The 25,395-nt window shown below is 43.0% G+C and overlaps 1 protein-coding gene across 1 annotated transcript; it reads right to left on the bottom strand.

Annotated features, from left to right (window-relative positions):
• Positions 1-333: 333 nt before the first annotated feature.
• itchb (itchy E3 ubiquitin protein ligase b) lies at positions 334-23,869 on the bottom strand. Its single transcript, XM_079360494.1, has 24 exons — positions 23,761-23,869; positions 18,905-18,996; positions 18,518-18,659; positions 16,259-16,383; positions 15,385-15,519; positions 15,107-15,158; positions 14,819-15,000; positions 14,274-14,490; positions 13,146-13,241; positions 11,416-11,590; positions 11,156-11,225; positions 10,149-10,233; positions 9,910-10,038; positions 8,274-8,346; positions 7,792-7,863; positions 7,232-7,320; positions 6,815-6,974; positions 6,598-6,731; positions 5,749-5,889; positions 5,542-5,662; positions 5,337-5,441; positions 4,910-5,006; positions 4,603-4,675; positions 334-3,898 (listed from the first exon to the last, which is right to left on the bottom strand). Exons 2-24 carry the CDS (start codon positions 18,972-18,974, stop codon positions 3,799-3,801), a joined length of 2,643 nt encoding a protein of 880 aa, XP_079216620.1. The 5' UTR covers positions 18,975-18,996; positions 23,761-23,869; the 3' UTR covers positions 334-3,798.
• Between the last annotated feature and the right edge of the window lie 1,526 nt (positions 23,870-25,395).

The following is a 25,395-nucleotide window of genomic DNA, read 5'->3' as shown; positions in this document are numbered from 1 at the left end:
ACACTAACCGAAACATACCTGAGACCAGACAAGACCGAGACAACTAGGGATCGAGACCAAGGCAGGAAGAGACCAAAACAAGATTATATACATCACTGAAACAATTCAGAGGAAAAGACGATCGTGCAAGAGTCATCTGTTGAACAAACTGATTTGTTTTTTTTATGGCCAAACAAAAGAAAATGTGGATTCCCCTTTATGAGAGAGAGAGAAAAAAACGCTACTTAAAGTAAAAGCGCGTCAATTGAACTTGTTTTTCAGAAAGTTGGAAACGGTCATAAATCAAAGGATAAGAAACGCCCGACACCGGTTCTTTAATGACAGACACGCATACAATTTTTGATTTAATTTATTAAGGTGACAATTTCTATATTACACATCTTTCATGTTTAGAAGTTAAACCAGGGAAAAGAAAATATAGTGATATAGCATAAACCTCTTATTAAAACCTCTCTTTTACAAAAGAAACTTTGTTATTGACACCATTTACAACTTGTTTGCATGTACAGGAAAGTGACAGTGGTTTAGTTTTACACGGTGAATTCTGGAGCAACTTCATTATATTTACACATGTTCTTATTTACTACATCCCAGGACTTTTATATGTGATCGACCCCAGAACAAGATTAAAACAGCACAGGGTTAAAAAAAAAAAAAAGGTAAAGAGGCAACTTTACCGATTCAGTTTTCATCATGATACATTCATTTTGATCACTCTCACTGAATTTGTCTCAGTAGTTGTCCCATCTTCAATCACAGGTTGAGCCACAATTCATCAGCTTAAGTTTTTGAGACTTGCAACACTGGTGTAGTTTCTTCAAAAGAACATCTCAAACTCCTCGAGGTGTGGATACCCGACGACGCCTGAGGGTGAACATAAGGCTACCTGAAGGCTAACGACAAACACGACAGACCTCCTCGGTGGGCTCGTGGAGACAAAGCACCCAGAGAAGGTGGAAGGAAATGGCTTCTCCTTGCCAAACAATCAGCACCTGAGTTTGCTGTTCCTCAGTAACCACACCTGTTCTTTTTCAGTGTTTGATTACCCGTTCAAAAAATAGAATCTCCAAAATGAGCAACATGTTCTTCATTTTACATAAATAAACTACATTTCTTAATATTTCTGTTGATTAGGAGCATAGACCGTATATAAGAAGTGGATGTAGACTTGCATTTCAAATAATGCCAACGCTAAAGTGCCTTAAACTTGCATTCCTTCAGTTGGCCAGCAGGGGGCGATTCAGCTGGGGGCAGAAGAAGTCAGACTTTACGCAGGTCTCCTTCCTTCTTGGCCAGGTTAATGATCTTAGTCAACATGTCTCGGATGCTTTCAGGTCTGAATAAACCGTGTATGACAGATGGCGACTGAGTTACCTAAAAAATGCCATTTTGAGCATTTGATAATAACAGAGGAGATTTTTTAAAAGTCAGATATTCTTCTCCTTTAAAACCAGTTTAAATAAGTCTCAGAGCTCCTCAAAACACGTGTGAAGAGTCTTCACTTTGTCTCCACTCTGATCCTGTATTGGGAGTTCCACCCACCTGGGGGTGGGGCTACAGCCCTTTGTGATGTCATTAAGGGAAAAAGTGGAGCAGGCAAAAGGCGGAGAGGATGGATTTTTCTCGTCATTGGTTAGAAGTAACAAAGTTGGAAGCAGTGTTAGCTAAAAACAAAACATCCCTCGCTCCTCGCAGTTTACTTTCAGCTCAAAGAAAAAAGACGGTAAAGAACAAAACGCTGAATTTAAGGCTCTAAAACGTCAGACGTTGGCAACATCCACCTTTTATATTCGTAACAGGATCAGCTGCTGCGTAAAGCCGGATAAACAAAAAAACAAAAAGATTTTTTTTGTTATGTATACTGTTCCATAATCAACACCACAGTAACACGCCTAACCTTAAATCCTTAATATTGCTCAGTTTAATCTGGGGAAAGACTAAAGTTTTTGTTTTTTTTAATGCTACATGTGTACAAGGAGCAACTTCTCTTTTTGCAAAGTTTGCATTCAAAGTGTCGTTTAAAATGTGACCTAAACTGAAGACAAGGGATTTGGTTTCACTTACATTTGGTAGTTTTTTTTTGAAAATATAAAGTAAGGTACTGAATATGATGCATTGAACACCTCTCTCTTCTCCTCGTGGATTTCCACCTCAGGCAAACAGAAGATTTCAAGAAAAATGTCTTGAGGCTTAAACGTATAAATTATACGTTTGTCCCAGAACACTTCAACCCCATTCTGCAGCACAACAAACAAACTCCAGCCCTATAAAACTAGGGTCCTCTTCAATGTCCCACCACTCTTAATAATGACTCAACACTTTTTGACCATCAGTACAGATGAAGTCGGGAGCTTTTTTCCAAAAAATTAAAATATAGACTCACAGAAAAGCATCGCTCAGGCTTCACCTCTGGGCTTCCGTACATGTACGTGGTGTCTGCAGAGACTCTGTGCTCTGCCTGGATGTTTTGCTTCCCCCAGCCAATGACAGCTTACTGGTGACTGTAGGAGTGGATACAACTCGTTTCGAGGTGTTGTTGGCCTGATGGATGGTGACGGCTGGGGTTCGAGGCTGACCTGTTGCTCCTCTCCCACAAGCTTTTCCCCGCTCTCTTTTTTCATGATTTCTGGTTCTATCCACTGTCCTGTCGAAATAAAGGCATAAAAAGCCCCAAAACAAAACCTTTAAAACATATGTACATATGTTCTTAAACTAGGATGAACCTTGTGATGGCTTGGTGTGTTGGTCAGCTAGCTTGTGCTAGCATGCGGTAGCTCGAAGAGTAAAGGTAACCACTACGTGCAGCAGGGAGCGTGTTCTTCAGGGGACGACGAGCCCAGGAGGAGGGGACCAGTTTGAATGTTGTGCAATGAAAAAAAAAAAAAAGCTCCTGACTCCACCTTTAAGTGAATCACAGATCAAATACAGCCGAGCCAGATGCTGTTTCTCTCAGTACTTGTGTGAGGCCTGTCATCTTTAAGAAGCACCGAGATTGTCTGTTATTAAAGTGTTCAGTTTGAATGCACCACTCTCATCAATTCTGAAGTTCTCAGTTTCTTTGTTACTGTGTCATTAAAGACACAATGCACCCTCATCATTTTACCAAACAGTGACAAGTTTGAGGATAGGACAATGAAGTGGATAGAAAAGTTAGATGCAACTAATTCCAACGCAACAAACAATCTTAAAGCAACATCTGATTTTTTTTGGTGAAACTTATCCCTGTTTTTTTTGTTAGTTTTTTCTCTCTCTAAGAAATCAGATCCTTTCAATCCTGCCTCTCTTCACTTCAGACGCTTTAGCACAGACGCACTTAATCCAAAGAAATCAGTTAGTCAAAGACGCCTTGACAAGACACTGCTGTGACAGTCCAACACAAAGCCTACCCTGCTGCCTGTCATTAATATGATCACAGGTACGGAGGAAAAAAAAATAATCTACTGCATTCCCTTAAACAGATGTCAGAGGGTGAGTTTTCAGGATCCCATGCATTATGTGCTGCACATTCTGAGACCCAGGAGCAGCTTCAGTGTTTTGGTTTGAAGAATACGAAACTCTCAGAGCTGCTGCAAGCACAGCGCGCACAGTAGACGGAGGAAAAAAAAAAATCCCAGCTCTGCTTTGCAATAGCATGCAAGCCACAGTCCGATACAAACACCTGTGGAGGAAACCCTACAGGTGTGTGCATGCATGCAAGCATGGGCACAAACACATCAAACACCACCCGCCTCTCTCTGCAGAGGCTCCCTGAATTAAACACTTGTGGTATTTTATTCCTTCAGATTCCTGCATCTCCTCTCACTCCTGCCCGAAGCCTTCCGTCTCCTCGATGGCAAACATCAGCTTCTCCTTCAGCTGCTCGTAGCTCTTGTAGGGTGGCAGATCCAGCCTGTTGAAGCTGGGGAATGGAAATACAAAAAACGCCTTAAAATCAGCTTGACATCAGATTCATAGTAGTCTGCTGGTGGATTCATTAAGATGTCCTCAAAACATCACAACACTGTTGTAAGTCAGGCACACCCATTTAGAGACATGAACCGTTTTCACACATTTTAAGAGGAGTTTCAAAAGAGGCTGCCCCGGCTTCCCTGTTCACATACTCACCACACAGCTGTTCGAATCGAGCAGTTTCAGGAGGTAGAACGGGATAAGGAGGACGTGCGCATGATGCTATATCTATGCTACGTGTTATTAGACAAACTCATAGTATCGCCCAAACAGCTTCATTTTAGCACAATGACCGAACCAGTTACGTCAAAGAAATGTCATCACGCCCACCCACTCACTCACACTGAATCATCCTGAACTTTTCCAAATGATCATCAATCCATTTTTATTTGAATATTGTCAATTCATAACAAGTGTTATCTCAAGACACAAAAAGCAGGTAAAGGACCTTACTCTTTGTTTATAAATCTGGACATCCCGACTTCATTCAGATATTTCTCTGTCGGCCCGGGTGAAGTCGGGGTGAAAACAGAGACTTTAAAATCGGCACATTTCAGGATTTTTCCTCTGACGTTTGTGTATATATGAAAACACCAAAAGACTCGGCTCTTAAACCCTCAGCTGAAAGTTACAAGTCGGTTTGCAGAAACTCACCATGTGTGACTTCTGGGGAGCCAGTTCTCTTTTCCCACCTTCTCAATACAGAACTTCTGGGGACCGTTGCTTCCTGCAGGGACAGAAAGACAACAACGAAGTCAAGGATTTATTTTGTTAAACATTTCAGAGGCCTAAAGCCTCTGTACATCCTCAACCGTAAATACTTCATAAACAAGAGAAAAGGTGAATGGAAGATCAAGCACTTCATTAAAGATAAGATCATCCAGCAGAAAGCTTACACACATTTTTAATGTTTGACTCAAAATGCTTATTTTAAAAAGAGAAACACTTCTTGATATTTTACCCATGAGGTCAGCAAAGCCCCCGACAGGCAGGCGACAAGTCCCCGAGACGAACTGCAGCAACCTCATCCTCTTCTCGTTGTCCATCTCCTTTATAAACTAAAAGACACAACAGCACATCATGATGAAGCAACTTAACGTCACAAGACAGATGAGACATGTGATTAGGTATGATTTAGACAAACGGTCTATGATATAACAGTGTGCTTTTTAAACCTCGTTTAATGCTTCACTAAATGTAGTGATTACTTTGAGTTTCTATCCGTTCTTCATATCTCACCACCTGTTGAACTAAAGAAGCTTCCCTGAGCTCCTTCACTTTAAACATTATGTGCTCTTCACCTCAGAAGGAAGCTAATAAACTCCGGTTGCTTGCAGGAGGTCTGTCACAGAAATCAATCTTTAACTGTTCGTTGAAGTTAAGCTAACCTGCCAGAACCAGACGATCTGTTTGCTGCTTCGAGCGTAGTGTCTGTAGATTGTGTTCCTCTGCCAGTCTGCAAGGTCGATCTCCTGCATACCACACAGCATCACCTGCACAAACACACAGGCGTTACCTCTCATTCTCTCTTAAACAGTCTAATCAGATCATCTGCACGACGTTTGGAAAACCCTTCTTCCAAATCCTCCTCACCTCCAGCTCTTTGGCATCAAAGTATTGCAGGTACTGCTGAGGGAGGACCTCGTTGAAGCCTTCAAAGAAAGCCTGCGTCTGCTCCTCCACTCCTCGCGACAGCCGCCACTCTGCTACCATCCTGCAGGGGGAGACAACACAGCTGTTACCCTCCAAATCTTCAAAACACACAAACCCAGGTGTTCTCTGATTTAAATCCAAACCGACCTGATGTACTCCTCTTTGTTCTCCTCGGTGACCTGGAGGTCTCCTCCTCCTGGTTTCAACTCGTGGGTGGAGATTTCTCCCAGGATCTCTTTATCGACAGAGAAGAACATCTCCAGCCCGCACTCCTCGATGTTGTTATCCCTGAAGACAGAAAGACACGTGCATGTTGACAACCATGATATCAAGCAAAGTCTGTGAACTGATCTTCAGGTAGTAAACAGTTTGCTCAGCTGCACACGAGAGGTCAGAAGGTCACAGCTTTTACCTGTCAGAGAGATAAATCTGCTCTCTGTCTCCGTGGGAGGTCGGTTCAGGATTAACAGCTTCCCTGATTGAACGCGACTTGCTCTGACTCCCAGGAGAGCGACCGCTCAGATCGATACTCTGCTAACTACCCCGACTCTGCTACGACTGTTTCTTCTCTGACATGCACTCGTTTGACCCGAGACACACAACCTGACTAAAAGGTGTAGCTCTTTGTTCAGAATCCAATAATCAATATTTAGCCGAGAGAAGAAGAAGAGCCTGATTTGGACAAGCAGTAAAACCTTCACAGGAAGCTCAGGTTGTGGGTTTAAATCCGGCCCAAGCCTTTTGCTGCATGTCATCCCCCACTCTCTCCTCCCAAATGTTCCTCTCTCTTGCGCCCAATAAGGCCCGAAAATATCTCATTTCTGGACCGGAGCATTTTCTTTGGCAGCACTTTCTGAATCTTTCTGAAGTCGATTTGTTTTGTCTGAGAAAACTCAAACGGTCCACTGAAGCTGCTCCAGGTCTGCATTTTTGAACTCATAATAAAAAAACAAGCACGTCTCTCACTTTGCCGTCCACGCGGCTCGGTGTACTCACTTGATCCAAATGAGCGAGTTGTAGAACTCGGGGTCCACTGACTCCAGGTCTTTGAGCGCCAACGGCTTGTTCAGCATGCGCTTGTAAAACGGCAGCGAGAAACCAGTGTCGATGAACTTTCCATGGAAGAGAGCCTAAAAGGGACAAAAAGGTTTTTGTTTTTAGGTTTTGTTTCATTTTCTCTCAGGAAATGATTCTCTGAATAGAAATAACTAACCATGGCAATGAAGCGTCCAATGAACTTGAAATACTTGAGGTGGTCGGGGTTGATGTAGGAGGCGGGGTTAATCTGCAGGCAGTAGTTATCTTTACCGGCGTACTCAAACAGGCAGTACATGGGGTTCAAGACCTCGTGTGACAACAGGAAGAACCACTCTCTGGAAGAAACGGACACAGACGTAGCAGAGGGATGACTCGTCGTTAAATCGAGCATACATGTTTAAACGTCAGGAGCCGTGGACCAAAAACTTTAAAACTTTCCTGTCATGAAGGAGCTTGAAGAATAAAAGGCAAAAAACTCAAAACCCGAGAAATCTTAAAGAAATGATCTGTGACATCATTCAGTGAACCCGCACAAACATCTATGAAACATGGGAACACATATTCGTCGTCTTCTTTTTTTTTTTAAACTCACCTGGCCACGCCTCCGTAGTCGAGGCCTTCTTCTCCCGGGAAGATGATCCAGAGTCTTCTTCGCAGATCCTGAGCGTTGAAGCTCATTATCTGAAACAGAGGTTCCTGATGTCAATCGTTTGTTTGACACTCGTCTAAACACGGCCGCAGACATGAACACATCACACCCTGCAGCCAATCACGTCACTTGATCGTGCAAAACATCAAACTCGTCTGTTCAAAGCAAAAAAAAACATCATCTGCCATCACAAACTAAATGTCACAGAGCGTGAAGGGAAAACTAGAACTGAATGAAGTCATGTCTTACAAACACACGTCTCAGAATATTTACACAGCTGCACAGAAAAGGCTCTTTGCAGAAATCATCACGTTTCTCTGACAGACCCCCCTAAAACAGACTGCGTCTTACACCTGTGCAAATTATATTCATCTTTATTTATTACTTTTTAAGTTTAACATAAGGCAAACCTCTCATGATTATACTGAGGCTCTTGATTGATTTTAAAGGCACCTCCTCTAAATACAACACAAAGGTGTGCGTGTTGGAGCAGCTCAGGCTACCTGCTGGAAGGAATCCTCGAACAAGGTTTTTCTTGTCACAGTGATCTTGATGTGTTGAGGCATGGACAGTTGCTGTGGGAGAAAAAAAAAAGAAAAAGTAAATATATCAGACACCTGACAACAAGGTGAGGACTCAAAATGTAAATCTAACACAGAGTCATTCAGTGGTATGTTCACAGTTCAACACCAACACTGTTGAGGAGACCAAGGGGTCAAGGGACAAATGAGTTTGTAAATGTGCCACCCGGTTAATCAAAATCAGAATCAGCTTTATTGGCACAAAGACTAATGTACAGGATATGTATCTGCGCCCGGATGGAAGCAGCTTCAAGTCTGTACAAAGGGAGCAAGTGCAGTCGCCATGGTAACATGCATCACTAGATTTAACAACAACTCAAAACATTTTAGACAAATTAAAAAAACATTTAAGAAGAACTGTAATGAAGCAAAAAAAAACCCAAACCCTCTTGTCATAGTCTCACCTGGCACCAGAATCTGAAGTACTGTACTTTGGCTTTAAAGTCTCGAACGTAGGTGATGTGAGGTCCGTTTTCACTGTGAGAGAGAAGAAGTAGAGACTGACTTTTAAAACATCTGAAAGCATCAACACTATTTCACTAAACTTGTTTGTAGACACTGCGGCCATTTTTCCGTTTCGACTCGTCTTAATTGAATCCGTCTGGGTCAGCTTTTATACATCCGTCTGTATTTTAATGTCTCTGGGTTTTTTCTCTCTTATTGAGAGGCAGCGAAGTTAAATATCTGCAATCCTGAAAATATCGAGAGAGAGAACGGAGAACAACAAAATAACGGACAGACGACGTAAAGCAGCAGATTAATAACGTGCACAGAGGTCGTAGCGGTGGCGTACACTATGCACCGAGCAGCAGCATGCACAGGATTTAAACGTTGTTAAAGGTTAATGATATTCTGCTGCGTTCTCCCATCAGCTCACTCGCTCCTGCTGCGTAAAGAAATACGAGGAGGGCGGCGGGTGAAGTCTGAGTGAAGTGTTCTACAAGTGTGAAAGCTCTAACTTCTTAATGCTCACTGAGATATACGTTTTTTATTTTAAACCTGAGATGATGTGTGTTGTTTTAAAAAAGTGTCTTCCTTATATTTGTTATGAAGTGTTCAAACAAACGTCTATTATGAAAGGTTCAATTATGTCAGGAATGTTTTTGCCTATTGTTCTTCTCTTCTCGTCATACGGACTCATTCTTCTCGAAAGTCATCAAACCGGTTCGTCTGAAACCGAACTACAGAAGTCGCCCTGGAGTCATCTGACGTGTTACAGCAGAGAGAGCGACAGAATGAAAGCAGGACGACGCGTCATCAGATCTTAAAATAGAGACACAACAGGTTTGGATACAATCTGCTGGAACTAACCGACCTGTTGAAGAAGAGTGAAGGGCTTTCATATCGCATTTACTATCAAACTCACAGTGACACTTAAGGTGATTTAAATTTAAATAGACTTTCTTAACTCAGGTTTATTTTAAAGAGTATGTTGGCTTTAGCACCACGTGGGCTTCCCTGACTTTAAACACACGTCACTGAATCTTCTCTGGCGTGCAGGAAAAAACTCAAACAAAAAGTTTATTGACAGCAGCTCCAGGCAACGTCCCTCCGAGATGGAATAGTTACCAAAGGGAGCTGCTGATACACATCGCCTCACTTACAGAGTCGGCTTCGTCTGTCCACATGAACCTGAGTTCTTCTCGATCGATGGCGAGCCAGAGAGAGCTTTCTTTGTAACAAAATGTGTTCAATTCATTTGGGTCCTTGTGTCCTGTAAAGTTCACACCCTGCGCTTTTAAGTGAAGTACGGGAGGAGATGTCGATGACTAAAATAAATCTACTAAAGTGGCATCATGGGAAACATGTTTAATGGTGCTTAGTGATTCCTAACGGTTTATTGCTTTTCTTCTTCTTCACTGCAGCCTAAAGTATTTCCTTTGAGGAGGACAGTCGCTCAAGCTTCTTTTGTTTTTCTACCTTTGTCCAGTTACTTCTCTTTGCTCCTCATCAAACAAGGTCATTGTCAATTCAAGGCAAGGCAGCTTCACATCCTAACCCTTTCGATAAAGCAGAGGACGAAACGTTGAGAGGACGTACAGTGAGGATTTTCCGGTGCGAGGGTCGATGTAGGTGGTCGTTCTTCTGTTGTGGTCTACGAAGTAAGGAATCCCATCTACAGTGAACCTCATCTCCCAGCCCTCAGGCAGCGGCTTGTCATTGAGCAACCTGAAAGAAAATGTCATCACATCGACATGAATGGGGATTATATACGAGAATATGTTCAGCTCATATGGAGGAAATATCACACACACACACACACACACACACACACTTACCCTTGTGTTCGTGGGTCCTCCCACTGTGTGGCCCGCGTAGGGTGATGTACAAAATAAACTCTGCCATTTGCATCGGTTCTCTTCTCTAAAGAAAAACACAATCACATTATAAGCAGCTCAATCAAATAAATTTCTACCTTTAAACGTGTTTCACCGATTCAAAGATTTTAAATCAGCGTCGACGTGTGTCAAACGTGCTGCGACTGCAGGATCATTTAAAGTAGCTTCACACACATCAGGAGAATCTCAACAGATATTCTCAGCATGCAGACACTACCAGGTAGGAAAACCACGGTTCATCACAGACTGCAGGATTAAGATTATGGTGCTCATGGGAGGAACGCACCTCCTCACGTGTAAACAAGGAGCTGCCAGTTAAATGTGTAGAGAGGATTAAAGGTTTTTGTTTTTTGTTTTTTTAAAAGGGAAGTTGGAGGGAAGAAATGTCTGTTAAACACAAACTCTCATGCAGGGTTACATCCTGCAGCCGGTCACCATTACTGTCCACTTATTACCGCCTCTCGCAGCTATTGAAGTCACTTCCTCCAGAACCTCTCATGACGCAATCATCAAGATTTTAAATCCGAAATATCAAACATGTTTGAAACAAATCTGGGCGTCCACAAAGATCTCTGTGCAGATCGGGCGACATTAAGATCGGATCTTTAAACGACGCACACCACCAGATAATCTGGTAAGAGAATCGCTTCGACCCCGGGAGTTTTGGGAAAGGAAGAATCGAACCTCAAAATCGGCCCGATCATCCTGCAGTCTGAGTTTTCTGTTTTTACATCAGACATGAAATTCCACATCTCTGATTCTGTTCTGATTCTGTTAACTTTTACTCATATATGTAAGGTCATAACTTAACTTGGCAATCTGTAGTTGAGCTACTTTTCCCAAACAAACTCTTTTGCTCGCTTTTAAAAGAACAAAAGGTCGGTGGATTACTTTGAGACATTTGAGTAAAATCAAAGTCTCTGAGGGTTCTGCATTAAAGATCTTACCCCATCCGTGTGGCATCGGCCCGAGAGGATCAAACTCCTTATTCTGAGTGGCGGCAGCCTGGTCCTGCACCTGCACAGGAGAGAATCAGACTGACATGGAGGCAGCTGTAGCGTTTGAAGGTAAGTGGGCAGTAAATGTTTGAGGGGTCAAAAGAGGTTAAACCTCTCTGATGTTTGTGATTTAGTCTGAACACAAACAAAAAGCAGCAGGCTGAAGGAGTCAGAGCGTGGAACAGGAGCAGACAGAAAGGAAGTCTCACCCCGAATATGAACCTCTGGTTGAACTGCTGCATGGCGCCCTGCAGCTGGTTGCGTTGATGCTGCCACTGCTCGTAGTTGCGCACCGACTCCACCGTGGGGCGCTGCCACGTGGTGGTCCTTGTGATGTGATCGACAAAGTAGACCCGGCCCATCTGGTCGACGCGACGCTCCCAGCTGAGGAGGAACGACATCAGGGAAAGTCAACATGGATTGATTGATCGGGGCTTAAATGTCAGGCACCTCAATTATCGATCACATTCATCGATAATAAACCGTAGGTAGTCGCTGTATTTTAGACCATCTCAAAGAATGGTCAGAAGAGACAATGAAACGACTCTGTGTCGTGGCTCGTTTGAAGATCCTTATTATGAATGATTGTAACAGCAGCTTCAGTTTCACTCACCACACCTGTGCAGAATCATCATCATCATCATCATCATCATCGTCGTCGTCGCCTCTGAAACATGACTGGAATTAAGGCAGAAAACTTTCACATTTTTCGCCTCACAAAAAAAAAAAAAAGAATCAGGCACCCTCATCCCAGAATCAGAATCGGGTTTATTGCCAAGTTCTAAAACACATTCAAAAAATTGTGTTTCGGAGCAAAATGAAAAAAGATAGAAGAAGTAAAGGGTTATTAAAGAGCAGAGCTCAGGCTGTCAGGGGACGTTAACAGAAAAACATGTGCATGATGCAAAATGCATGGTGCTGTAGATTTGACAGCAAACTTACAGTATACGCTTCACAGATTTATTTAATTCTTTTTGTAATCCAGCCAGCCTGTGAATAACAGCCGAGCATGATCCTTAGAAATCCACGTTTTCTCCACAGAACTTTCTGAGTTTGTTCGACGACAGTCACAGGATCATTAAACCTTTTAGTTTCTGTGAGTCTTCACGGAGATGAAACAACACAAATACTTTGAAAATGAAGTAAATATGGGTATCTTTGATTTAAGATCGTCCCTTATATCTGAAAGATAAAAGTCTTTAAAAAGAGCTTTGTCTCCTTTGACATTGACTGTTGCTTTGATTTCTTCCTGTTACAGGTTTAAATGTTTGTGTTGATGATGAAGCTGTGGCGGCTCACTCCCACCTGGGGGACAATAAAAGGATTGTGTTGTTGATGAACAATGACAGGATTAAGCACGTGATGGAGGGGGGACAACAAACGGACGTCAGACGTCATCCACACGAGACCGTTCAAGCAGGACAAAGAAAAAAAGTTCACAGCTTAACAGTAACGTTAAAATGTTAATGTAGCAGGTCATAGAAACGAGCTGAATAGTGCTCCGAGCTGATTTCCATCCACAGGCAAAAAATGAAAAGAGAAAGCTTGACAGACGGCGTGGCGTTCAGAGATAATGACCTAACACAACAAACACGAGTGGCTGAAATGACTTTATGTCTCTGCAGGTAATAAAACACTTCAGAGTACACAAAGCCTGCCATCAAAGTCCAGTCATGTTTCAGAGGCGACGACGACGATGATGATGATGATGATGATGATGATTCTGCACAGGTGTGGTGAGTGAAACTGAAGCTGCTGTTACAATCATTCATAATAAGGATCTTCAAACGAGCCACGACACAGAGTCGTTTCATCTTTAGGGCGGAGATGCTGTTTTTATTACTCCAATATAAAAAAAAAAAAAAAAAAAAAGAGGGGGTAGAAACACGTGTGTGAGATTAAACAGAGAGAAGACTGAAGGAGTGTGTTTTTTTTTTACCCAGGGGGCAGCGGTTCAGGGCGCTCCCACGTCGTTCTCTTCTCCACGTGATCCACAAAATACAAGCGTCCGTTCTGATCCACCCTCTGCTCCCACCTGAGATCACACAACAGCAGCATAAAACACACACACACATTACATAATGGTGCGCAGCTCCGGCCCAGCCATTAAGGTTAACTGTGGATGTCAGAGCAGCCATTACATCATGAGTCACCCTCAGTGTTGTCACGGTGACGGCACTGAAACAGCAGTAATGACACCGGAGTCACAAAGGTAGAGTCAGTGTTGGGTTTACTCGTGTAAGGACACACCTGAGTGGCGCTCCGTGTTCTTTATGACGAGCTCTAACCCTGTTGTCCCCTGCTTTGTTAATATTATCATAAGGGTTTTTAGTAAACACTCAAAGTGAAATTGAAACCAAACCAACTGGAAAAGCAACATTATTCTCGTCTGCAGCTGCGAAGAAACGCTCTCAGACACACCGGAGGGAACCTTCTGCTCAAAGATCAAACGGACGAGGCCTCAGTGACGTCACCCCGCTGTAACTGACGTCATGCTGGACATCCTGTCTCTGAGGAGGGTTTTATTCCTCCTGATAAACCGACACCTCACTGTGCCCTGTTACTGACTCTTTTCAACGATTTTGGATTTTTTAAATCTAATTTAATTTTGCACTGTGTGATTTTTCGTCTGAAATGAACACTGCACACTTCTCAGTTTGTGAGATAACTAAAGGATTATCTTGCAGCAAATAACTATGCAGCAAAACAGATTTGTTCTAAATGTACACTCAGTGTGCGTCCATGAGGGGAATAACTAATCAGACCAGTATCACTTTTTGAACCAGGCTTTCCTGTTTATTACTGAACAGGCTTCTTCTGGGGCGCTTGGAGCCGGCCACATGTGGACGCTGGACGACCTTGGCTTCCTTTGTCGACACCAGAGGTTGCCGCTTGGGGCTTTGCAAACACATTACGCCTTTCAGCTTTGACTCTATGACGCCATCACTCCTCAGAAGGACATTGGCCGATTAGATAAGACTCCAATGACAAGCATTGGTGTCATATCCGGCAAAAAAAAACAAAAAAAAACACGTTCCCCTGGAAGGATGAGTAAATGAGAGCTCACCCAGGGGGCAGCGGCGCGGCGTTGACAGCGGGGACTCTGGGAGTGACAGCCGGGGTGATGCTGCTAGTTGGCTGTCTGGTTGCCGTGGCACCAGAGTTCCTGTCTGATCCTGACGATGGACTCGAGTCCGGAGCTGATGAGGCCGCTGTTCGCACGGGTGTATCAGGAACTGACTGACCGTCACTGGTGTCAGCAGCAGAGCCGTTGCTGGATAACGCTGAGGAAGGAAGACGAGAGCTCAGAGTCAAATCCTCCTTCGACCAAAAGAGTCACTAAAAATAAACACGAGTTAGTTAGGTTTCTAAATGCTGGTCATTTTCTTCATCTTTGGTTAATATCCACTGGCCTTCACTTCATTTCTTCAACCATGTTAAAAACCTTGTAGCTCCTTTTTCAGCTCATTACTCCACGGTGTGCCTGACTTTCATTTTATCCTCGGTGTAAATGTTTGACATCGGTTAGACTGTCCAGAGTCGGCGCAGCGAGACGAGCACCTGACCTTTGATTCTCTCCCGTCCCTGAGTGTCCTTCAGTAAGTGTCTCACCTGGAGAAGAGTTGGGTCTTCGAGGGGTTGGAGGAGGAGGTCTTGAGGGTCGTGGAGGTCTGAGAGGCCTGGAGCCCCCTGATGACACAGAGGGAGACCCCGTGTTGCTTGCTGACCTCCGGCCTGCAGGAGAAGACCTGTGCTCTACAACGTCCACGGCCGGAGAGCTGTCCCGACTCCGCCTGCAGGGAGGAAGGACGGAAATTGTTCAAGAGAATGAGGAACAAGGACTGTGATAGAAACTCAAGTGGAGACCGGAATCCCTTTTTCTTTTTTCTTTTTTTTTACCTTATCGCATGATCGCCGTTACGTTCATTCAGGGTGTCTCCATTCGACGTACCTGAGGTCAGAAACACTTCATTATTAAGGAGAGTTTTTTATGTTCACCCTGATGATGTGAAAACACACTTTGCTGGTTTAACAAATAAATGATACCAACAAATATCCTCATGTCCTGTCTTCCTGGAAACCCCACGTGCAGCAGAGTCCATGTTTTTTTTTTTTTACTGGATCATTAAACCCTAAATCTTGAAATAGTTCTGCTCATGCGCCGCTGTGTGACTTACTGTGATTGTTGGCTTCGGCGGTGGCGAACATCTCGGGGTCGACGGTCATGCCGTCCAAGCAGACAGACAGGTCTCCCACCACGTCTGACTGATCTCTGTCTGCACACAGCTGTAAGTTCTGCACCACCTCAGAGACTGCAGGGAGGACACAGAGAAAGAGCGGTCAATGAAATCATCTGGATTAATGACAGGAACTAATCTGCTGCTGCTGCACTTATTCTGACTAAATCACCGCGAGCAACAAACACAAAACATGTTCAAAATCTAAAAGGATTTAACTTCTGCGTTTAAATTCCTGCTCTGACATGAAGTCACCTCTCTTCACACGTGATTCGTCACCAGCTGTTGGGAATGAGGAGACACAGGAGTGAAAGGAGTCTTCAAGAGAATCAGAGCCACACAAATATCCAAGTAAAGATGGGATGAGTGACAATCAGCCTCTTCACTAGAGTGACTCAGAAACCACTTGTGATCTGTGCATGCTCCCCGATCTGTTTTGAAGCCTGATGGCGGTGCGGACAAAGGATCTCCTCAACTGCTGCAGGAATTTATTACTTCAATTGACTACATTTACAACCGACACAGATTGGACATCTGCCTTAAATGTGACATTTCACCGTCAAGGTTTTACAATGAAAACGTGCCAACGTATCTGCTGCAATGACTTCTACAGTCTGTTCTGGACTCTCAGAACATCTACGAAGCCATTTATTTAAAATATATTATAATACATATACACACTGTGGGCACCACAAACCTTCTCGGTCTGAAGACTTCAGCTCATTAAAGATGTCACAGAGACACTTGACATCCTGTTTGTGTTGTAGCGGTGTGTGTGTGTGTGTGTGTGTGTGTGTGTTTCTCTCCGACTTACTTTTCATGTCGTTGGACTTGAGCGTCTCGCTGATGTTCAGTGTGGCCACGCCGAGCATCACGTCTGACTTCAGGGTCTGATGACTCCACACCCGGAAGACGAGTTTGCTGAACGGGGTCACGATCCTGTTCAGAGAAAAAAAGAAAAAGAAAAAAAAAAATCAGCTGATGGCGCAACGTGCTGACGTTCTTAGGAGACAGACAGAGGGACGCTCCTCTGTCCAATGAAAATGTATTTTACTCCTCTAATTATCAGGAATGAAACATTTACGTATTCCCAGTTTGTATCAGCTTCACTGATTAAAAATAATAAATTAAAAAAATAGATTATTTTTTTTGATAGACGCCGGGACAGGCTGGAAATGGAGACGGATTGGACATTTCGAGGACAACACAACTAACCACGAGCTCACCGACGCCACATTTCCTCTATCGAACCACAAAAACACAAAAGGGATTTATTTCCACAACGAGCAGCCACAAGAATCTGACCAATGACAGCTCGATGCCACGGCACCACCTGACACATGCATTACATTTTACGACGATCCTGTTCAGCTGAAAACATCAGCTGTAACTGTAGAAAGGTATTTGTAGAACACACAGCGAGGTTAGAGGAGCCGTGTGAAACTCTGTTAGCTCCACCATGTGAACATCACTGTCGGAGGCAGAATATCACAGACAAAAGTACGACGCTCTTCTACAGCAGCGGGAGCGTTTCAAACAACACCTTCGCCAAATTTGATGCTGCTGCTGCAAAAAAGAGCAGCTCTGATTGGCTGGCGTTGAGGGGCCCGATGTGTCTGTCCTCTGCTCTCCTCGTTGGTGTCTCAGAGTTTGAAATGAGCAGCGCAGCTTGATTAAAGGGAAAGCGTCGTTATTTTCCCTGAAAGCAACTCTCGAAGAGTTTAAAAGGTACGTGAGGACAAGTGTCCATGACCATCACTATGACACTTGTTTAGACAGCTAGCACCCTCACAAGCCTCAGGACAAAAACATTTGTGGACACACGGGCTGGGCTCTGATTACATCCCATAGTAAACACTTGTTATGTAATACCTCTGCACCCATGGGTCCAAGAGAAACTGTAGGAGAAGTCTATATTAAGATGGCCGCTGTGCACGGCGGAGGATCGTGGACGGGCTAAAATTAAGAGGACATTTGATGTGTGAAAATGCGAGGACTGTGCGAGTGCACTCGGTGTACGGCACGTCGAAACAGGATGCCTGTAAATGAAGCGGACGCAGCCTGTGGCAGATCACTGCACTGTGCCAGAGAAGCACATCTGTTCTTTAAGCTCATTCAAACTGTGCTCAAACACCCTGAACTTAGAGCCGCACGGCAACACAGAAAAGAAAAAAGAAAAACTTTCCTGGAAGCGCAGCGAGGATGAGTCAGTCAGAGAGAAAAGCGCCGCAGGCCTGACAAACATCCAGATCAAATCTTACAGCAGCCGTTCTGCACCATTATGAGGAAGTTTCTCTGCTCTGTAGAAACTCCCCTTTTTTCACTGAGCAAATTATGAAATGAAGCTCTGAACACTGAAGTCAGCACTCCCTTAAAGAGAAGCCAAAAGTTCAACAAAGCACGCTCCAGCACAAGAAACCTCACAGCGTTCACGCTTCAAACATCCAGAACCTCGGCAGATCTGCGTACCGTAAAACTTCAAATAAAAGCCCATCCCGATTCCAGCCTGGCGATGCTTTACGTTTTGACAAATAAAAGCGGATGTTGATGCTTTAAGTGATGAAATAATTTGTTAATAACTTCAAGAAAGACTCTCTTAAAAAGACCAAACTAGAGAGTTGGCCACCAATACTCTCTCTGTGGTGCCCACATCTAAACGCACCGAGTGTGAGGGGTGTGAATAACTGCAGGCTGTCTCGTCTGCTCTGCAGCCCGAGCACAAGAGATCACGTTCAACTCAACATGCTGCCATTCAAAGAGACTTCAACAGTCCTGATGTTTCCAGTCAAAACAGTCAAATATGAAGGCGACAGCTTCTGTAGAATAACAGTGGGTGAGGTTTAGAGCTTCCTGGAATACCAGACTGGTGACATTTAACAAAACAGAGTGACTAATAAGAGAGGGAAGACGTCGATCAAGGCTCAGGAAAAGGTTTTTTCATCACGTTAGAAATTCACTTTTCTGTGGGATGCAGGCTGCAGACTTCATCTGTCTGTAATGAGGAAGTGAGGGATGATAAATGTGACAGAGTGTCATGTGGGCTGCGCTGATGTTCGGCGAGACTTTGACTCACACGGTGAGTGGCTGCTTCCATTTGGGGCTGTGGGTGTTGTTGCACTTCTCGGTTTTCTTGGACTGGCCGTCGACCGTCACTTCCACGTAAGGACTGGGACCAAACCAGTTCTTCTTGTTCTCTTTTAGTTTTGCTGATAACACTGAAACGAGAAGATACGGAGTGAGTCACGTCAGAGGGAGCAGGGAGTAAGGCGAGGAGGAAACCAATAAGTGAAGGGAACAAGGAGACAAAGAGAAATGAATCCAGCAGAGCTTTTTCACACTCATTTGGACTTTTCATTATAAAAATGAAAAGCCGGAGTTTGTACGTGACCTCACTCTGAATGTGAGCTGAACACCGTGTGAACTACCTGTTTTCATCTTGACGATGCCGACGAAGACTCACCGTTGATTTGTAGCTGCGCCTTCATCGGGTGGCCATTGGAGGTGCCTGGCTTGGTGACTCCACTGGCCATGACATAGGGCTGGGTTAAAAGCCTGCAGCGAAGACAAGCCATCATTAGCCGGGTGACAAACTGCCTGCTAACGCCGCCTCCCATTAGCAGCGAACACATTAGGTCATTAAGATCAGATATATTTAGCACACGCTCTGACAGACCTGCAGAAATATTACAAAGAAAAAAAAAACAACCTGTACTGAACCTGCTGGAATGACACAAACTTCCCCTTCATCAAGCTATCCTCTCATCATGGACTGATCCCAGTTTACTGTCAGCTTTACACTGATGCATGATTCATCTCAGATACACCAGAGTTCATCAGTTTCAGGCTTCGAGAGCCAAAAACATCCGTCTCTCTCTAATAGCTGCAGACATCAACTACGTAACAGAATTATCACAATAATCAGAGATGGGGCTGATCTATCAGTGCTGATGTCATTTACAAATCTGAGTCTCACTTTGAAGACATGCAAAGTGAAATGAAAGAAGTGTCCACAAATCGTCTCCATGACGACGTTCAGATGACACAGGTGGACGGACGCCACGAACGAGTCAGGCTTCAGGCTAACTATCAGCAGCATAACATAAAGGATACGACGCGTGCAGCGTAAAGTGTCAGCATGTAAAACATCCGAGGTGCATGAAAATCATCTCCAGAGTACTTCCTACTTGTCAACATGTTTTGGCTGCAGCCACAGACAGTTGTTGTCGTTTCCACAGAAAAACTTCAAATGAACCAATCAGAACTTAGACCCTAAAGTTCTGCATGGTCAGAAACATAACTCACTGCATTTCAGATTTTTTAGGACGTCTAAATCTTTTCCTTTTTTTTCTTCTTTTTTTTTTCTTGAGGACGGGGCAGAAGCACTTAGTGCGAATTGTTTTGCTGTAAATTATTCTGAAGCATCAACTCTTGATAGACGGAGAGGCTGAAAATATTAAATATACCGTGTTCGGTCCTTGGAAGCTTTCCTGAACAATACGTCAGCATAATGAACTGTTGACAGGAGCAGCAAGAGGAAGAAGATAGACTGAATCAACAGTATGACATTAAACAACATGGCCTCTCTGTGACTTGTCTGATTGTCATGTGACAGACTGACGGAGGAAAGTAAAGCGTCACTTCAGGTGCTTTTTATAAGAGACACTTTACGTTGCACTTTGAACTCGTTGTCCTTCATAATCCTCTGGGCAAAGGAAGAGGAAGTGAGCGAACACGTCTTTTTTAATCTTCTCCTTCAGTCACTTTTAACGAGCTGCCTCTTATCTGCTCTCTGTTGTCTCCACACTCTGAGGATCCCAGTTTATCTTTGTGGGGAGTGAAACGATAAAAGCTTCTCAAAAGGAAGGAAGGCGGCTGCAGTCCCTGTGCCCAGGTCTCTGTTGACCCCGGGTCACGCCGAACACACTGACCTGAATACTGACTCTTATTCACACCTACACAATCACACTGACCGCCAGAGGTAACTAACCCCGTTTATACGCCGCTGACGAAGCAGCGGGAGAAACTTGGTTTTAAGTGTCTTGCCCAAGGACACGTCTGACATGTGGATGCAGGAGCTGGGACTCAAACCTGCAACCTTCGTGTTGAGATACGACCGACTCTCCAGCCGCCTTACGTTTCTGCTTGTGTGTGTGTGAAGTGAACACACCCGTCTGCAAACAGAGCCACTGAACTGTTTACACAGCTTCATTAACAGACGTTGTACCTTTGCTTTTCTGAAAACATATTTACTCTGTATTGTTAATCCAACCTGTTCTAAAGGAGACATTTGAACCATTACAGCCAAACGAGCACATTTATCAACCTAAATCAAACACTTATTTTTTAAACACATTTTTTAAAGCCGATCTCTGCAGAGACTCGAAATGTTCCCGCTCCATTCTTTGTTATCTTCCTACATTTCCCAGGATGCCACAAAGCAAGCCCCATCAAGGATCCCAATTGAGCTGCACTTAAGAGAGAGACGAGCGACTCTACCAGCTGAGCCACAGCCGCCTTTATGTTGACATGTGTGTTTGTATTCTCTGATGCCGAATCATTGGTGCTTTAAGCGTTTACTCTTTCAGACTTCTCTGTGAGATTATCAGGTCCCAGCACCGCGTCCCTCATGAGAAAGCACAAGCCAAGTTTCTGATGCTTTCTAACCAATCAGGTTTATTTTAACTACAGATTTTCAGACAGCGCTGGCGAACAGGGTTTGACTCTGACCTGTGGCTTCTTCTCCCGTCATTCCTCTCTCTCTCTCTCTCTGTGCTTTCTGACTCTATCCACTCGGGAATCTTCTCTTAATTAAGGCAGGAAAATAATCCTTCATATTAAAAAAAAATAAAAATCTGCTTGACAGTAAAAAAAAAACAAAACAGGCTTGTCAACAGAAGGGAGTTAATAAAACGCAAGGCGCCGTCTTGCTGGCTGAGGAATCAGGTCCCGCTAGCCTTCCTAGAATCTGGTCTGCTACCTCCATGCGTCACTGAATAATGCATGTTCCTGGGTCTGTCTCGTCCGCGATGCGCATGGCGGAGCAGGAGAAAGTGACGAGCTGCTGGGTAAACTTTCCCCTTCGGCTTCTGCTTTAGTCTCGGTCAATAATTAATTGCCGCTGCTGACATAGCAGCCCTACGAGCAGGCGGACTATGTCTAAAAGAGGAAGGTGCTCGCTGAATATAGAGCTTACTCTTTTTTATTTAACCCAGCTGAAAAACAGCGTTCAGACAGGCCTGAACATTGTGTTTGATGAGGAAGTGAGGCTTTTTAAAAATCAAATTCAGACTCAAATTACTCGGCTTACAGATCAGCAAACTCTCTGTAACTTTGACAGGCCTCAGCCAGCAGATGCTAAAGATATAAACCACCAAAAAATATCTACTAGATGACTTATTAAGTGAGCATGTTAACAAGATGGAAGCGTGTCTCTCTTTAAGGAAACAGCATCACATTGGATCTCATCGATCACTGCCTCAGTAGTCCTAGTCGTCGGGTGTTTTATGGATGCAACATTTTTTTAGCGGATGCTAAATATGAGCGTCTCCTGGTTGTTAGGACTCATTGAATCAATCATTTTGTGTTATGGCATGAAGGCTGAGAGACCTCGAGAGGAGAGATGGCGTGATAGTTTTTCATGTTAAAGGTCTTCTTCTGAACCTGCAGGAAACATGCACATGCACTCTGCACGATTAACTATCTGATGAAAACTTCATTTTCTCTTCACTGATTCTGCAACATGGTTTTCAAAAACGTCATCTAACTGATGCACATTGCACGCGTCAGAAAACAAAATAATCGTGTAATAGACACTCGGATTGAGAAAATCAGGGACGATATCAAAACAGAAGAACGTAGCCGATGTCGATTACGTCGCTGGAAGATATCTTACAGACTGCATGTCACTGATGTTTTTACAAAGAATGGACCGATGTCTGTCAACATGACATCCATTACTGAATAAATACATTAATCTTTGCTGATCCGTTTCTCCAACATTACTTATAATTATGAAAAGGAGACTGCTGCTTCCAGGACACTAAAAAGAGGGACGGGTTGAACTTCACAACAATAGACATCACGCCTTGTGCTCAAATTAGCACAATGTCTCTTTCATCTGGTTAATTCAAGTCTACCGTGAAGACACAATCCTCCTTAGTAACATTTTTACTCAAATTATTCACCATACTTTCGTGGTGGCTGTAATTATTTTCTTAAAGTCTTGTGTTTTGTAGATTGTTTAACTTTAAGTGCGACATCAAACTTCTGGTTTCTTCACTTCTTACACTTTAAGTTTAATAGACTCTTCATGAGAGAACATGGAGCTGTAGCTCAGGAACATCCGATTGTTTTTATGAATTGGATCATTTTACTGAGATATTATTTAAAAATTACATACAAGTTAAAACCTTTAAAGAAGATAAGTGGTTGGATTAATTCTGCTTTTAAGAAGAAAAAAGAGAGAGACGTGACATCTTTAAATGATAGGACATCTAATAATAGACGTAAAAAAATTGTTTAAATAAATATAGCAACTTCTCCAGATAAAACGAAAACAATGTCACTATCGACAACAACTATGAATAAAATGTGAAACACTAAATTGTAAATTTGCAGGGATTGAAAAAAGGTCAACTCAGAGAAAAATGTTTAAATATGAAAATACCCTGTATTTTATTTGTTCTCTTTGGATTTTAGGTCGACATAAATCAGTTCTGTATTCATAATTTGTGTGTTTCCTGAATTTATGACGGCAAATAACATCATTAATGCAAAGTAACGCGAGACTTTAAAAGGCTTTTATAAACAGATCCATCTGTCCACTTTCCTCGCTTCTTTAAAATTTTAATTCCCCTGTAGATTATTGACAGTGGTCCACATTTAGTAACCTGCAGCCCTTTACTCTGCTTCACCTTCACATGTTGATCATTTCAGTGTTACATAATTTAATGTAAGTGGAGGGCGAGCTAGCTGAGTTAGCTGCGCAGTTAGGAGCAGTGTGTGTTGGTTAGCTCGTAGATATCACAGCTTACATTGTGTTTGTTATATTTACAGTAACAGGGGGGAGGGAGGGGAGGGGGGGTGTCTCAGGTGCTGCTCAGTACATGTTGAACATCAGCTGCTCAACACTTCTCCTGACAGCTCGCTGCCATCCCAACCAGGCTAACTCCCTATTAGCATCTTAGCTCGAGTCATCATCATGGCTGGCTGGTAAATCCCAAAGTCCAAAAAAAGCTGTAAATAAAAAAAAACAAACAACAAACACAACCGACAGCACCACGTGCAGATAAAACAAAATCGGCGTCTTTCACGTACCCGAATCCGAAGCGAATCCAGCAGCCCTCTGTGAGCAGGATGTTTTGGGTTTCACTCGGGTCTTCACTTTGAGGAAGAAGAAACTTCCACCATCTTCGTAGGCAGCATACGTCACTCACGTCACGTGACCGAAACAAGGTGGGGGGAGCCGCAAACTTCTGCCTTCCCCCTGCTGCGCTGTGATAGGCTGAGAGTCGGGTCAGGATGGACCAATAAGTAAGCAGTCAACATGCTGGTGCGTTTAGGGCCCGTGTTGGAAGCGTATAAATCTGAACTGTATGAAAATAGTAAATTCACATTTATTACATCGTTTTAAGAGTCTGACCTCTCCAGAATCAACACAAATAAACGTAGATTCACCTTTAAATAAACACACAATGGTTTTACTATGAATACTGTTTTTTTCCCCTGCAAGTGTAATTTAACTAAAGACGATTTGACACTTAACTTTGCATTTCTTTTATTTTTTATTTGTTGTGCATCTAGAGCTGAAGCTTATTGGGCCAATGGTTATTGCTAGTAAATAAACTATTACATGTCATGTATGTCCAAACTCCAATAAATCCATAAATTCAATTCTTGTTATTGCATTTGGGATGAATGACTTCATAAATAGAGAGATCGATAGATAGACTTTATTTGACATGGACATCACAGATACGCTTGATGAACCAGATGCATTGTTGAAGTGTTTTTAGCGTACATGCAGCATAAATAATTAGCCAACAGAACATAACATAACATTACTCTCTCTTTCCTTTTTCTTCTTAAGTGTCCCGTTCAGCAGAGGATAAATGACCTCTGTTATGAACACTTACATGTAACTGTACCTTAAATTGCCCCCAGGGACAAATAATTTCTTTTTGAATTGAATGTAAGACAACTCTTCCATAATTCATTAGCCATTTAGAGCCAGAGTAGAAAGGGTCATCCCTTCACCATCCTAAACATTGCACCATACAACTATATTTGTTAACCAATCATTGGTGTGAATCAGAGGCACTTTAAAAGGGTATACCTCATGGCGACTGAAAATCAAGTGGTTAGCCTCTGTATACCCCTTGTATACCCTGCACTACAGGACTATACTTTAATTTGGAATTCCAAAACTGCTACCAAGTACAAACGGCAGGTGGCAGTGTTGTACTGGCTTGTACTTGCCCCAGAACTCTATAAAGTAAATAAATGTTAGTTGTGATTATTATTATTGCGTTCACTTCAATCATCTGTTATAAGCAATTCAAAATTTATATTTCTTATCCTTTAATTACACATCCTCTTGAATATAATTCATGTAGAAAACCACACGAAGCTCGTGTCTTTAACATGCTTTAAATCATTGTTCCCATTTGGAGATCAATAAAGAAAGACAGCTGTCTCATCTACCAGTAGGATTTTTTTCCTTTCTTGCAGTAAATTTTAGGTTTTAAAAGAAGCAAAGATTGAGATTTGTGATTTTGTAAAGTTAGACAAACAGGTGGACCAGATTTGGCGCAGTTTATCAGAATAAAAGCTGTTGAATATCTCACTTAAAATAATTGATTATAATCTAAGGGCGGGTATAAAGCAATCCCATAAACTTTCAATACACCTGTATTTATTTATTCATTTATTTTGCATTTCAAGAACTAATTT

The sequence above is a fragment of the Symphodus melops genome (assembly GCF_947650265.1).
Source record: "Symphodus melops genome assembly, chromosome: 13".
Taxonomy (NCBI): Eukaryota; Metazoa; Chordata; class Actinopteri; order Labriformes; family Labridae; genus Symphodus; species Symphodus melops.
The sequence above is the reverse complement of the archived record's forward strand: the minus strand, read 5'-3'. Positions and strand labels throughout refer to the sequence as shown.

Bases quoted from the DNA above. Each gene is read 5' to 3' on its own strand.
- itchb (XM_079360494.1), bottom strand. From the start codon at position 18,974: ATGGCCAGTGGAGTCACCAAGCCAGGCACCTCCAATGGCCACCCGATG. The intron at 18,660-18,904 runs GTGAGTCTTCGT...TTCTCGTTTCAG, and splicing joins GGCGCAGCTACAAATCAACG to TGTTATCAGCAAAACTAAAA. The intron at 5,663-5,748 runs GTCGGTTTGGAT...CTCCCCCTGCAG, and splicing joins AACAAAGAGGAGTACATCAG to GATGGTAGCAGAGTGGCGGC.